At 43.2% G+C, this 16515-nt stretch overlaps 1 protein-coding gene across 5 annotated transcripts in view; it reads right to left on the bottom strand.

Annotated features, from left to right (window-relative positions):
• Positions 1–16270, bottom strand: part of cavin1b (caveolae associated protein 1b) — a 28506-nt gene extending 12236 nt beyond the window's left edge. Inside the window, exons 1-2 of one of the 5 annotated variants that reach the window (XM_010901235.4) lie at positions 16024–16270; positions 15336–15936 (exon numbers count right to left, since the gene is read on the bottom strand). In XM_010901235.4, the coding sequence (XP_010899537.1) occupies positions 15336–15863 (528 nt within the window). In that variant the 5' untranslated portion in view covers positions 15864–15936; positions 16024–16270. Of the gene's footprint in view, positions 1–15335 lie in introns of all 5 variants that reach the window. The other 4 variants (XM_010901236.4, XM_010901237.4, XM_010901234.4 and 1 more) reach the window with 4 other exon arrangements.
• Between the last annotated feature and the right edge of the window lie 245 nt (positions 16271–16515).

Raw genomic sequence — 16515 nt, 5'->3', positions numbered from 1 at the left:
CTGTTAATAAACGTTATGTTGCCCACGTTATTTCAGCAAACATTTAATGGCCGGGATGAAAGTGGCATGTGGAGGCTGTATGGAGATGGTTCTGACCCTGGTTCTATTCTACTCTCAGATGTTCCAATTTTTGTCTCTCCGAAATATTTATCCACTTGGTACTTTTCAGCCATCGCACAACAATATATATCCACTTTGTAATACCATGAATCTCATATATTTAAAAGAGTAATTGTATTACGTGACCCTTTCATACTGTTATTGTTTTCTAAATAAAACAAACCAGCCGTGGAGTGATTGGAGTCATTGCTTTTGTTATAGGCATGCTGTATAACTATTGGCTAGCCATCTACAGTAATCTTTGTACAAGAGTACACTTTAGTTCCGTTAATAAACATTCTATTGTCCGTGTTATTTTAGCAAAAATGTAATGGCTGAGGTAAAAGTTGCATTCCAGCTGTTTAAATAGTGTAATGATTAAAGACACAGTCAGCCACATAGGAAACTGCAGATCGAAACCAGCTCGGGACAACAACATTCACCCTTTCAAATCACGGGCTGGCTGAACTAGGCTTGCCTGGTTCCTTTTCTGGTTTTTGTACATGTTGAGTATATTTATATGTATATTTCGAAGGCATTTGTCCAGTGTAAGTATGGAGTTGAACAGGTATATACAGGTAGAACAAGTATTTGATACACTGCCGATTTTGCAGGTTTTCCCAAATACAAAGCATGTAGAATTCTGTAATTCTTATCATAGGTACTCTTCAACTCAACGGAATCTAAAACAAAAATCCAGAAAATCACATTGTATGATTTTTAAGTAATTAATTTGCATTTTATTGCATGACATAAGTATTTGATACAGAAACCTTTGTTTGCAATTACAGAGATCATACGCTTCCTGTAGTTCTTCACCAGGTTTGCACACACTGCAGCAGGGATTTTGGCCCACTCCTCCATACAGACCTTGTCCAGATCCTTCAGGATTCGGGGCTGTCGCTGGGCAATATGGACTTTCAGCTCCCTCCAAAGATTTTCTATTGGGTTCAGGTCTGGAGACTGGCTAGGCCACTCCAGGACCTTGAGATGCTTCTTATGGCGCCTCTCCTTACTTGCCCTGGCTGTGTGTTTCGGGTCGTTGTCATGCTGGAAGACCCAGCCACCACCCATCTTCAATGCTCTTACTGAGGGAAGGAGGTTGTTGGCCAAGGTCTTGCGATACATGGCCCCATCCATCCTCCCCTCAATACGATGCAGTCGTCCTGTCCCCTTTGCAGAAAAGCATCCCCAAAGAATGATGTTTCCACCTCCATGCTTCACGGTTGGGATGGTGTTCTTGGGGTTGTACTCATCCTACTTCCTCCAAACACAGCGAGTGGAGTTTAGACCAAAAAGCTCTATTTTTGTCTCATCAGACCACATGACCTTCTCCCATTCCTCCTCTGGATCATCCAGATGGTCATTGGCAAACTTCAGTCGGGCCTGGACATGCTCTGGCTTGAGCAAGGGGACCTTGCGTGCGCTGCAGGATTTTAATCCATGACGGCGTAGTGTGTAACTTATGGTTTTCTTTGAGACTGTGGTCCCAGCTCTCTTCAGGTCATTGACCAGGTCCTGCCGTGTAGTTCTGGGCTGATCCCTCACCTTCCTCATGATCAATGATGCCCCACGAGGTGAGATCTGATCGAGGGAGATTGACCGTCATCTTGTACCTCTTCCATTTTCTAATAATTGTGCCAACAGTTGTTACCTTCATACCAAGCTGCTTGCCTATTGTCCTGTAGCCCATCCCAGCCTTGTGCAGGTCTACAATTTTATTCCTGATGTCTTTACACAGCTCTCTGGTCTTGGCCATTGTGGAGAGGTTGGAGTCTGTTTGATTGAGTGTGTGGACAGGTGACTTTTATACAGATAACGAGTGGAGAACAGGAGGGCTTCTTAAAGAAAAACTAACAGGTCTGTGAGAGCCGGAAATCTTACTGGTTGGTAGGTGATCAAATACTTATGTCATGCAATGAAATGCAAATTAATTATTAGAAAATCATGTGATTTTCTGAATTTTTGTTTTAGATTCCGTCTCTCACAGTTGAAGTGTACCTATGATAAAAAAAACAGACCTCTACATGCTTTGTAAGAAGGAAAACCTGCAAAATCGGCAGTTTATCAAATACTTGTTCTCCCCACTGTATCTGAGCATGACCAAAATGAAAAGTAAATACATTAAAAGTAATGCTACATTTCTGAAAATCTAAGAAAGGACAAGCGATACTCATGTAGAGGGTACAGTGATGGGTGACAGTGTTGGGGTTTGTATCCAGTCTCAGTACCCCTGTGGTACATAGTGTCTAGCATATACAGTATAATGACAACCCAGATGCTATGCATATTCAAGGTATCAATACAGTCGATTACTGGCAAGATTTCTGGATTACATTTATTTCTGTAAAAGAAAAACGCAACTATTTCGAAAGTTTATAATAACCTTAAGCCTGTGCTTTTCAGTCCTTGTGTGGGATTTGATAGTGAGGCTAATTTTAAGAAATCAAGTTTCTCTACCCCACTATACATTTGTCGATGGACTACTATTGCCACGGTAACAACTGCCTGTCCATTAGTGTGTGCCTGGTCAGTGTTTCCACATTCCACCCTCAACAGGAAAAAGAGATTGAACTTTACAAACAGGCATGTGTCAGAGGACCATGTTTGACCACGGTGAGGCTTGAGGTGAGGGTGAGGCTTTTCTCCCGCCCAGCCCCAAAGCCAGCCCACAGCACAACCACTCATCACTTCCATGAATAGCTCTTTGAATTTTTGTGTGTACAGCTCTTTTTACTGAGTAGTGTGTGTTCGTGTGTACAGCTCTTTTTACTGAGTAGTGTGTGTGTGTGTGTGTGTGTGTGTGTGTGTGTGTGTGTGTGTGTGTGTGTACAGCTCTTTTTACTGAGTAGTGTGTGTGTGTGTGTGTGTGTGTGTGTACAGATATTCTACTGTGTGTGTGTGTGTACATATCTTTTACTGTGTGTTTGTCTGTGCTCACTCCTGTGTCTCCACTCAGCTACAGAGGAATCCCTCTCTCACCAACACTCCCTCTTTGTCCTTTTTTCCTGCTCATGCCCCACCCTGGACATAACCTCCCGCTGAAGAGGAGGAAAAGGGAGGAGAAAAGTACAGAAAAAGGAGGGGGTTTCCAGTAAAATACAGGGAATCCTCATGACATAACATCTGATGTCAAGTCAGCATGGACAGAGTGGGTCATTTGTGGTACAAATGAGGATTGTTGAAAGAGCTTCAAAGACAGAAAGGATGTATGTGTGTCAGACCTGTAACATAATTCAGAATTTGAATTCAATGTTGGATTTTATCTACCATGATCTTGCTGCAAAACCAATAAATCATATAATAAAGTGTAAACAGAGTACAACATTATTTTGTGGTATTCAACCAGGGGTCTGGGGGTCCACATGGCTACTGCATGGAGTCCTTGGAAAGATCTCCCAAAGTATTTATTTAATTGGAAACTGGAAAAAGAACATTCATGAATATGATGTTAAGAGAGGGTAAAGGAAAGGGATTTGTGCTTCTTAACTTAAATAATCAAGGAGGGAAGTAAAGAGACAATGAAGGTACAGGGTGAAAATAATTTATTAATATAATATTGAATATAATATTCTATGAAAGATTTGACAAATTGCAGTGTTACGAACCCTGCATGCATAACATGCTGTAATAAATATTATTATAGATTTGATTTTAGTTAATATATATATATACATTTATATATATTTACATTTAATAGTAGGTCCTTTAGCAGGCATTGTAATCCAGAGCAATTTACAATGTGAGCAGAAAGACTTTCTAACTGGTCCTCCATGTCAATCAAACCATGGGACAACATGGCTCAGGAGGGGGTCCCTGGATTAAATTTTTTTTTTAAGAACACTTGCTTTAATGCTGTTTAATAAACTGTATGTGAATTGCAAATTGTACATTCCATACAAACAATTCACTCCAGATATGAGTATTAAGCCTGTGCTGGAATGTTGATTTAAAGGGATAGATCAGGATTTTGTCTACTTCGAGGACAAGGGCTTTGTCTACTTTGGTTAGATTGCCTCCAGATACCATTTTCATGTTCCTGCATCCTGTTTGATGGAAGTTGCTATCTAACGTTTGTGCAGTTACTTACTAGCAGTAGCACAACAATTGAAAGTCTATAATGGGCTTAGTTGCCAAAATCCCGAACTATATCTTTAAGACCAGTTTTTCTCTGGTGGTAGAACTGGGGGGGGTGAGGGGGGGGGTGGGGTGGGGGGGGTTGCTGGTCCTGGATCTGTGGCTAATGGAAACCTCCATGCTCACCCAACCTTTCAGACCACTTGTCCCTACAGGGGTGACAGACTTGCGGGCACGTAGCCCACAAGACAGATGTCTGTGTGTGGAACTCTCATGTGAGCGGCATGGGAAAGCGTGTGATGGGCAAACAGAGAGAGCCTCTGGGGTGAATGACTGCTCTTTTTTTCCATTCTGCTTTTCCCTGGCTTTTTAATTGCAATGGTGAGAGAGAACAGAGAGAAAAAGGGAGAGGAAGAGGGAAAGAGAGAACAGACAGAATGAGCATAGATAGAAAGGGAGATGTAGAGAAAACAGAGACTGAGAGACAAAAAAAAAGCTGAGAGACATAGACAAGATTGACAATGTAGAGAAATAAAGGCAAAAGAGAGACGGGTGGATGTAAAGAAAGAGAAATAATTAGATAAGGAAAAATTATTCCAGACAGCATGTGGGAGCGAAAGAAAGACGAGAGAGCGGGAGAGAGGAAAGTCTCAGTCACGTAGAAAGACAGAGGGAGAGGAGAGATTGCTATATAAAGTTATGGCATGCCTGAGGTCCCTCAGGGGGAACTGAGCTCGATGAATCACAAGCTCTGTTTTTGAGACATCTCTTCTCCTATGCCCTGTAATCACAGACTGGCCACAGCAACACCAAAACCTTTCTTGCCTTCCCCTAGAGTCCCCTACTGTATGTTGTTGCTATTTGAATGGGTACACTTAGACTCCCCTGTGTTGTTGCTATTTGGATGAGTACACATAGACTCCACTGTGTTGTTGCTATTTGGATGAGTACACATAGACTCTTGTATGTTGTTGCTATTTGAATGGGTACACTTAGACTCCCCTGTGTTGTTGCTATTTGGATGAGTACACATAGACTCCCCTGTGTTGTTGCTATTTGGATGAGTACACATAGACTCCCGTGTTTTTGCTATTTGGATGAGTACACATAGACTCCCCTGTGTTGTTGCTATTTGGATGAGTACACATAGACTCTTGTGTGTTGTTGCTATTTGAATGGGTACACTTAAACTCCCCTGTGTAGTTGCTATTGGGATGAGTACACATAGACTCCCATGTGTAGTTGCTATTTGGATAAGTACATATAGACTCCCATGTGTAGCTGCTATTGGGATGAGTACACATAGACTCCCATGTGTAGTTGCTATTTGGATGAGTACACATAGACTCCCATGTGTAGCTGCTATTGGGATGAGTACACATAGACTCCCCTTTGTTGTTGCTATTGGGATGAGTACACATACAGTAGACTCTTGTGTGTTGTTGCTATTGGGATGAGTACACAGGCTCCCTTGTGTTGTTGATATTGGGAGAAGTTCACATAGACTCCCCTATGTTGTTGCTGTTGGGATGAGTACACTTGGACTCCACTGTGTTGTTGCTATTGGGATGAGTACACTTGGACTCCCCTGTGTTGTTGCTTTTGGGATTAGTGCTCAATGTCTGATCTCCACTGTTCCCTTTAACATGAGAGCACTTTGACTCCCCATACTCTATCCCTTCAGGGATGAGTACACTTTGACTTCACATTTATTGCTCTTGGGACTCCCAAAGCTGTTTTAAAAACCTCCCCCTCCCCTTCCTTGAATGGTTACTAAAGAATAAGTAACTCAAATCTCAAATCTGTTTTCATTTTTGCCTGAATTTGCTTTAACATTTTGTTTTCTCTGCAGGTTATCGCCATTCTCAGTGTTTTCAGGTTACTTAGTAGAAACACTTAAAAAGTGGATGTTCTAACTTGCCACTTCAGAAGGTTACAGGAAACAAGCTACAAATCACTGATGCAATTCTGTTAAATTCTTATAGGCAAATTCATAAACCTTTCAATAATCCTGTATGTTTTCTTCTTTGCAATGAACCTCTGCCTGGCCTTGTCTATCAGTGGTCGTAGACACATCGTTACTGACTCCCTCATTCCTCTCTCTTGTTGCTGTGACTGGCTACCGTCAGCTGTTCTCCCATGCCAGTGTACAGTGATCTGCTTGCAGTTAGGGCGGTAGACAAACGGTAGTAGTATAATGTCAATCTATTCCATCCCCACAGCCTATAGATCAAGACAGATTCTATACATGGCTTAGCACTGATCCACGGCTGTATGTTCCTCACTCTTATGGCCCATACAAGGCTTTGGTGACAACTACGCCTTTTATAGTGTAACCAGGGATACCGTCAGGACAGTGTCAAGCACCCGAAGCACTTTCAGTGTTTTTTTTCTACCTCCACTGTAAGTCACTACAAGATACAGCTTGCCATTGCAAGAAGTCACAGGGAAGATTTTTCCTACATACTTTTGTCCAGGGTAGTAGCTTCACACACACACCCACACACACGAGATGATAACACACACCATTAGCTGTAATGACTAAACACAGAGATCTGTAATTTATTATTTCCAGTCATTCATCTTACATCAATAGGACTACTATGAGGCTTTTTCTAACCATACAACTGATGAGTGATAGGGACCCAAGCATTTTTGTCAAATATATTTTAAATATAACAGGACAAGTTACAAAATGAAATGCCCACAATGTAGTATTAATACAATGGCATTTTCTACAAATGTAAGAAATCTAAATCTAATACAAATCCTCATTTCTTTGCTAAGGGAACTTCAACCAAGCAATAATTAAACATGAGGCATGAGTCTGTGATGTATATGGCCACTATACCATGGCTAAGAGCTGTTCTTAGGCACGAAACATCATGGAGTGCCTGGACACAGCAATTAGCCATGGTATACTGGCAATATATCATAAACCTTGAGATGCCTTATTGCTCTTAAAAACTGGTTGCCAACCCAATTAAAGCAGCACAAAGTCATGTGATGTCATTCCCGTGGTATACAGTCTCATATATCATGCCTCCACACTTTTACGTTCCTGTAATTTTGATAAAGGTGCACCTTTGTCTCATCCATCCAAAAATACTAGCTGATCATTCTACTTTTTAGCAGATTCTAATTTGACCTTTCTGGTTTTGGTGCTGATCAGACGTTTGCATTTTGCAGTGTAGCCTTTGTAATTCTGCTTCCAAACTCTTCTGCGAACAGTGGATTTTGACACTCTCCCCAGCATTCTGGAGGTTGTTGGTGATTTCTCTGATACTTATTTTAGGGTTGTTTTTAATTTGGCTCTGGTAAAATTTCTGTCACCAACTGCTGTTGTTTTCCTTGGCTGACCTGGTCATTGCTGATTGCTGAAGACACCAGTTGTTACTTTCCTTTTCAGGACATTTCAAACTGTAGATCCTTTGTGCTATGGTTCTAATTGAGTCGTAATTTTTTTAGCATCCAAATCACTTGCTTTTCTTTTATTGACAGCTCCCTAGACTTAATGTAGGATTATGTCTACTGACACCAAATGTAGACTCCATGGTTAAACCAAAGGATGGAACTTAGATTACACATTCACAGCATTTTATGTTGTAACAAAAAATGCAATGAGAAAAACCTGATTAATTAGAAACACCTGTGAGCCAAATGTTCCAATACTTATGCTAACATAAAATGGGGGGATGGAACTCTGAAAGTGTTATAATTCCTAGTTTGTAAAATACAACTGTTGAATAAAACAGAAATAACAGGGATGTTGTTTATGCATTATGCAATACTGAGTGCCTAGATACATTTCCATGGCCCTTATTGCTTTTATAAGTTGGTTACCAATGTAGTTAAATGTGCCAGTTGTAAGATTTACTCACCCACCGCATCTCACAGATTATTGTTTGTCTGTTTGTGACTTTGCTCATGGGATTTTCTACGAATACAAATAGGAAGCTCTGTCGGTCTTACACCACAACCCTACACACCAATAAAAATAAGTGATTCTTTGCTTGGTAATGGTTATACTACCAACAGGATATAGGCTATAAAAAAAATAATTCCCAACCGTTGTAGCTAGAAAGTTGTCATTTACTATTTACCTGCAAAGGCAATAACACCTAATATTACATACAGTTTCAGCCAGTTAACATTTGGAGTTTGAACAAATCAGCTTATAATCAAGCACTAAGGCATGAGGGGGTGTAGTTAATGACCAATGTACTGCTGGTAAGTGCTGTTCTTAGGCATAAGCAGCGCTTAGTGGCTAAAAACAAGCATTATTATATATACTGGCAATATATCACAAACCCTAGAGGTCATATTGTGGTATATCATACAATGGCTTTCAACCATTTTGCATTCAATACATGAACTAGGCCTACTCATTTTATAATACACATTATATTTGCATACATACATTATGCACTCAAGGACTCTACTTTTCCAGACATCATCCACTATGATCTGTAAGCAGCCTCTGCCAACGGAACTTGAAACACACACTAATTATTATGGAATAACCAGTGCTTGGCACCGGTCCGTTGGTTCTGTTCAGGCCCGACTGAGGTACAGTACTGTATGCTTGACTCAGGATAGGACGACAGGCACCGTTGCCATGGTGCCCCCTTTGTTACTCTTTCCAGTGACAATGGAGGAATTGTCTGTTTACTGAGAGATTTATGGGCCCGGAGAAGTGTGTGTGTATGTGTGTGTGTGAAGTATGTATGTCTGATTCGTATTTCGTCTAAGTGTTAGAGTTAGATGTTATGGGTTATTGGATGGGGAAAATGGGATATATTGGTTCTAGTCCCGACAAGGATAGAAAAACAAACATGTTGGTGTGTGTTTGCATATGTGCAAGGAAGAAGGGATTTCCTGTAACATTGTTCTACACTTCCTACACACTTGAGTCTGAATTCAAGACAAAACATTGAAGGTCACCCTGCTGTTCCTAGCCATCACATAAATTGATCCTAGCATGGATCTAACTTAGCTGATTGCTACTTTATCAAGAACAACTTGTGGTTGTCCCACCTAGCTATCTTAAGATGCATGCACAACATCTAAGTCACTCAAGCTCTAAGTCACTCTGGATAAGATGTCTGTTTGCTTAATAACTCAAATGTCAATAATATGTAATATGTTTTGGTCATTTATGTTCAAGCTTCAGGATGCATTCTACTTCTGAATGACATAGGTTTTAATAAGGATACTGCTGTTTCCTGGTTCGATTGTTCACTTTGGTTGGTTAAATTATTTTACTGTTGGTCTCCAAAAATGACAAGGCTGTCATGTAAATTTAGGATTGACTTGCCCTCAAGTGATTTGAAGACACGTATTTACAGTGTCACATCATGGACGTGCACAAAGAGAAGCCTATTGGCAATAACTAATAAGCAAGTTCATGTAAGCAGAACATCAAATTTGAAATCACATGATCAAAGTGCCGTTTGTTATTAAGGATGTTTGTGAGAAAGAATCATGAGGGTCTGACTCACTGAGATTTTTTTTTCTGAAAAAACGGCTAGCTATTTTCCAGTATACAATAATTGTATTGATATGTGCCAAAAACTGCCATAACTGTACATTTGGCATGAGACTGCCTATAAGAGACATGAGGAGCTAAATGTAAATTGAGACACTCTCAAATGCCCTTCACAGAATTGTTCAGAGACATCCTTTAGATTGTTAGCCGTCACTTAATTGGAAATAACAAGCTTCATAATTATTTTGGAAAGAAATCAGTTATCATCTGAGACATACAAATGGAAAGTATACACATATTACCGAATGACAATAACAATTCTTACCCAGTTCATGGATAATCACAGACCGCAATCCTTGCTTTGATTTGTATACCTGTTATATTTTTTGGGAGGTGTGGGACTATCCCTTTAAAGTTGAATCACAACCATGGTTGGCAAAAGAAAAAGCATTGTGCATGACAACGACGAGAACATTGGTTGTAATCCGAGCCAAAGTAAACAGGAACCTGCTCTTATAAAGGCCTCTTCCTTCTCACAATCAAACAAGTATGTGATAGTTTCTATTTTTAGATTGCCCCCCCCCATCAAACCATTTTACAGCAGGTCCAGTCAGCAGCGACTCAAGACGCATGGCCCCTATGCCAGCCGTCTGTCTTCCCTGTCATGTTGTGATTCCACTGGTCTGTCAGCTTTCAGCCTGTACATAATGATGTCATACCATAAGTAAATAAGTGTGGCAGACCAAGCACCCCAAAAGAAAGAGAATGAACACTGAATGCTACACTGTTTGGCTAGTAAAAAAGGAGAACCAAAGCATTCCTAAAACCTTGCCTTATATGGCTGTGTAGACAAGAGAGCGTTGTGCAGGCAGATGCTGTTGCATAGACACCGTATGAAGGCTTGAGTTTTACAGTCATTCTCAGGGCACCTTGAAACAAGCAGCTTTTATCATTGCATTTGTGAATTAATGGTTTTAGTCGGGAGAGTTTGGCCGAATGTGAGTCATTTAGAAGTTGCAACACTAGAAAAGGTCAAGTGAACGGACTGGTTGACAGCGCTGTCAAACACAACTGGTGTGTGCGTGCGTTTCTGCGTGTGGGAATGTGTGTGGGTGAAAACAGAATAGAGAATTGCATACCTTTTGTCCCACAGGGAAATGGGGTTAACAGATGGGGTTAGCTAGGTGTGGTTGTTGTGAGTTAGGGCGGAGAAGTGCATGGAGGAGCTGGAGGTTGGGAGTAAGGGTGGAGTAACAGAGAATGAAATGCATTGAAAAGGGGGAGTAAGAGCGGTAAACGGGTGCAGGGTGAGTCAGGGCAGAGTGTTAGATGAAGAGTGAGAGGGGGTGCAGGGTGAGTCAGGGCAGAGTGTTAGATGAAGAGTGAGAGGTGGTGCAGGTTGAGTCAGGGCAGAGTGTTAGATGAAGAGTGAGGGGTGGTGCAGGTTGAGTCAGGGCAGAGTGTTAGATGAAGAGGGAGAGGTGGTGCAGGTTGAGTCAGGGCAGAGTGTTTGATGAAGAGTGAGGGGTGGTGCAGGTTGAGTCAGGGCAGAGTGTTTGATGAAGAGTGATGGTTGGTGCAGGTTGAGTCAGGGCAGAGTGTTAGATGAAGAGTGAGGGGTGGTGCAGGTTGAGTCAGGGCAGAGTGTTAGATGAAGAGTGAGAGGGGATGCAGGTTGAGTCAGGGCAGAGTGTTAGATGAAGAGTGAGGGGTGGTGCAGGTTGAGTCAGGGCAGAGTGTTAGATGAAGAGTGAGAGGGGGTGCAGGTTGAGTCAGGGCAGAGTGTTAGATGAAGAGTGAGAGGGGGTGCAGGTTGAGTCAGGGCAGAGTGTTAGATGAAGAGTGAGAGGTGGTGCAGGTTGAGTCAGGGCAGATTGTTAGATGAAGAGTGAGAGGGGGTGCAGGTTGAGTCAGGGCAGAGTGTTAGATGAAGAGTGAGAGGTGGTGCAGGTTGAGTCAGGGCAGAGTGTTAGATGAAGAGTGAGGGGTGGTGCAGGTTGGATGCTGTGGTTGGAGGGGTAGCAGTGGAGATGGGACAGCAAAGCTGAGGAGCTGGACATGCCGACTGTATGAATCAGCTGTCTAAACATGTGCTGCACTGGATCAAAACACACCCTCATCACCCACTCCTTACACAAAAATGCCCTCGCTCTCTCACACACTCACCGACATTCTATCTCTCTTTCAACATTTACATTTCATTTAGCAGACACTCTTATCAGTGAAGAGCTTTGGCCAGGCTGAACAGGAGAGACCCTCCTGTCGGGGTGGGCCATCAAAGAGGCCAGAGGTCTCCCTCTCTGCCCTAAATCCTCCCTCTCATTCTCTCTTGCCCTCTTTCTCCGCACTCTCCGCCCTGCCTCTCATATAGCTGTCGAATTCCGGTTCCAATTTGCTAAGTGCCAACGGCCCCATTTCTAGACCGCCTCTGATGGGTATACAGCAACAGCTCTTTCAGTCCAGGCTAGATACTCTGGAGACATTAAGGACTTAAAAGTACATTATATTATGTACACATACATGCTTCTGCAGACAGAGGCACACACACACACATACTCCAACAGACGGAAATGTACAGCTGTTCCTGCTAATGGAACATCGGGGGCATTCACCCTGATGCGCTGACAGAGCTTACACAGATTAGGGCCCACTCACACCCCCTGTTTTTGTTATCTTAGCTTAGCCTAGCCTAGCATAGCAGTGGCCTGTTATATTAGATTTGGCTAGCGTCAGCTGAGTGTTTGTCAGGTGCCTGTTCAGCCGCAGCAACAAGCGTCCGGTGGTGGGGACCACACCTGTTGCAGCCTCAAAGGGAAATGGGGTGTCGGGCTGTAACTAGGGTCAACAAGCACATGAAAAGGGAAGATAAATAGGCCTACCAGTGCTCCTGCCGACTACAAAGCACTCAAGCTGTGCGCTCGCCTGTTCTACCTTCCCTTTAAAATGAGTTACTGTATTTTTTAACGTCACAGGAGGGCAGTGGCCCACCGGGGTTTCCCTAAGGGCTTGGATCAGAGTCAGGTTCTCTGGTCTGAAGAAAAAAGATTGTGTCGGGACTTTAACAGGAATTTGAGGAGTGCTGTCATAACCGGAGTAAGATCTACGTAAGTAAGACACTCGAAAAGAACATTGAAAACATGCACAGAAACCCAACTTTTGTTTAGTTAGGCAACATGATTCTGATACACACCGGTATCCTGTTGGTCTGGGTCCCTGTTATCTTATACAGAGACACTGATCAAAAGTAGTGCGCTATGTAGAGACTAGGGTGCCATTTGTCACACCTCCCCAGGTTGAGTGGTATTGGCATCGTAGCGTTACATTCTGTGGCCTTAGCCTGACTTGACCTCTACAGCACATCACCGACAAACACAGCACCACTCACTGGCTGAAACAAACAAACATTGGTGAAAAGACCACACCCTGAGTGTCTTTTAACAAATCAAAGGACAGCGTTGAAACCAACAAGGGTAATGGATGGGGACATTTTGCCCTGCATTCCCTCACATTATCAACTCTCCCTCACAACAAAAGTGTATACATCTTGGCATTGGAACGCCCAATATTAGTTGGAAGAAGTACTTGAATAGTAATATTTCCTCTCCTCCAATTTGCCTAGACCTGGAATGCTCTAGCCTGTGTCTCTGGCCTGTATCCATGGCCTAAAGTAGCAAAAACATTGATAGCGTTCAGGGCTGCGGGTGGGTGGGGAGCTTTTACTCTCTGTTAGTGGTTTACAAGAATTTGACCTTGATAGCTCTATGAGAAAAAAAAAAAAGAGAAAACAGAATAATTTATGGTTGGGGTTTTTAATGAAGATGGAAATAAAGACATGGCTGTGCTCAGCAAAGCTGGTGTTTTCAGTTAAACAGACATCTCAGGGAGTTTCGTCTCCAGCCTGCCGCCCAGAATGTAGGCTTATCAACGAACACAGGCACACACATATTTCATTTAAGAAGGCTTGTAGCCAGACTTGCTCTAGCCTGCCCGTTTTTAATCAAACAAATGATTTAGGGCACTCAGACCGAAAAATAATCCATCCTAAAATAAGGCTGCAAAACGTTATCCCGTGAGTCAACCAATAAGAATTTGTTATTCTTTTCCACATAACAACCCTCTCATCTGTAGTGGATTACATGTTGCCGCATTGCCAGTGTCTGTCGACATAATTGAGGAGAAAGCACCGGATTTGTGCCCAAGTGTATCACGTGTGTATGGGATGCCTGCCTCGTTTGGGTACGATTTGACTGGAGTCATTTTGTAGTTAAAATAAGACTTGGGAGAGTAGACAGCTCGTCATTATGTGTATGTGTGCGTGTGTGTGTGTGTGTGTGTGCGTGGACTAGTTGTGCATGACTCCAATTTGATTTAATTTCCATTGGGGCTTATGAAAACACGGTGCCTCATTACTAGTACAGTGAGTGTTATGAGGTATCCCAACACACAGGCACAAGGGGAATAGGGAGAGGGTTGGTGCTGCCCAGGCTCGGCCTGAGTCAGTCAGCAGGGGTGGAAACTCTGAACGTTCTCGCGCCACTGTGCAAAGCTGCAAGCTATTACGCATTACGCCACAGCCGGGGCTAAAAAAAGACCTGCACAAGGCTTCTGAGCTCACTGGGAAACTACAGCAAGTCTTTTCAAATGAAACATCTGCCATTCAAACTCTCCCTTTGCTTTCACCAGTTCTCCTGTCTCTCCGCATCCTTCTCTAAGTGAAAGTCCAGTGGGCATTTTCAATCATTCGATTAAAGAGTAGATTCTGTATGACCAAATAAATGAGCTAGATCAACGTGTAAAGCTATGTTGAATTAGAATTTTTTTTGTTAACTCTAGTGTGTTCTGTGTCAGTGGCCCACAACCTTTTTCAGTTGCTGTACCCCCCAAAAGATTTTGCACGGCTTGGAGTACACCTGATGTTCCCCCGCATGTTAATTTCACTAATAAACATATGGTGTCATGAGTGTTTTCAAGTACCCCCTGTGGAGAGGCCAAGTACACCCAGAGGTACTAGTACCCCTGGTTGGGAACCACTGTTCTATGGAATCAAAAGAAAGTCTTACAGGTAGTCTAAAGTGGACATCTATGGTGACCCCTCTTCAAATTAATAGGGTGAATAAACATGACATGTTAAAATGTTATTAATTTTTATGTTGATCTGCTCTTTTAATTACATGAAACGGATTACAGTTTGAGAAGATAAATTATACCTTTCCGCTACTTAATTTTGTGCTTTCATGGGTAATTCTGTCCGTAATTAACAGTAAGGTAGATGAGAAAATACTTATTTTTTGAGTGTCATGTTTCATTTTTGGATAACATCGGCAAGCTGTCGTACGACGTTTTACAATGATGGCTTGAGGTGAGCCACACCCTTGCCAGAAGACATACTGGGTCATGAATAATGTTCATATAGAAAGTCCTGTCTATTCAACATTACATTTTTCTTCAAACCTTTACAACATTTACAACTCCCCTCTGCATTAGCTAAACGATATTCTCCTTGGCCCAAGTGGACATGCTATGTCCAATTCCCCATATAACTATCTCACACATCAACCCACCAACTTTCCCTATCCAACATACACATAAACCCTTCAGACCATCATCCCATCCCCACTACACATCCTCACCCCCCAACATCGCCCACACACGCCCTCACCCCACAACTTACCTGGTAGATCATGACTTTGAAGTTTCGCCTCTTCAGCAGCTCGTTCTCATTGCTCTCCAGCCTCTTGATCTGTCCCCCTTGCTTTTCCAGGTTAGCGCGGACCGTCTTCACGTTGACGCTCACCTTGCGCACTTTCTCCAGCATCTTGTTGACCGAGTTGGACGTGGTGCTGTGGCTCTTGGCCAGTTTGGTGAGCTCCCCCTGGATCCCGGTCACCGAACGCTCCATGTCCTGTTGCCGAGCCTCCAGGCCAGTCTGAGTCTGCTGGATCTGGTCCACCGCCCCGATGATCTTGTCCAGCAACGACAGGACCATGACGCCATTCACTTGGCCATCTGGTTTCTCCCCTTCCTTTTCATCCTGATCGCCCTCGGAGATGGCGAGGGCCACCGACGAGCGTTCCTTGGCAGCGGCGGTATCTTCTTCGTCGTCAGAAGGGGGAAGGTTGACTTCATCGTCTGAGATTTCGGTGAGGGTCTGGTGCCGCTCCTGCTCCTCCAAGTTTAGGCTGGATGTTTCCACTTCCATGATCTCCTGGATTGTTGTCTGGATGAAGGCCGTAAAAATAAGTAAGAGGACTACAATTCTGAAAGAAGGATGGCTGAAAACAGATGCCTCATAAATATGTTTTAACTTCAATCAAATTCCTTGGTTTTAAGATCACAGTTTTTTTAACCCCCTCTCTCACCTGACTCACGCTTCTCTGTCTTCTCTGCTTTTCTTTGGTCCCTTACAGTTCAGTCCTGTTCAAGCGCTTGCTCTCAAGTACACAAGCAGGCACTCTCTCTTCCCTCTTGTTCCTAATCCTTGGATGAACTCCAGTCTCCAGGGAAGCAATCTTGCTTTGGAAGTAACTGTAGGAGCGTTGGGAAGCGAATGACACCCTTCAAGGAGAAACCCTTCCAGTCAAAGTGCAGCCAGCAGCTTTTTTCCTCTCCATCCCCCTTTTTCCAGGGACTCTCCCCTTTCCCATCCTCTCCACTCCCCGGGCCCCTCCTCTCTGTCCACAACACTTCACCTCAGACAAGCGGGGAAACCCTGCCCCCCCCCCCCCCCCCCCCCCCCCCCGGATTCAGGCGACCTGCCTCTGTGAGCCAGCCCTTCTTTCTCTCCCAGCATGGTTGGAATAGCTGAAGTGGAGCGGTCGAGCTCGGTAGCATTACCGTCACATGCAAGCTCG

This window comes from Esox lucius, chromosome 5, assembly GCF_011004845.1.
Source record: "Esox lucius isolate fEsoLuc1 chromosome 5, fEsoLuc1.pri, whole genome shotgun sequence".
NCBI classification, from domain to species: domain Eukaryota; kingdom Metazoa; phylum Chordata; class Actinopteri; order Esociformes; family Esocidae; genus Esox; species Esox lucius.
This window is presented reverse-complemented; position numbering and strand designations above follow the sequence as displayed.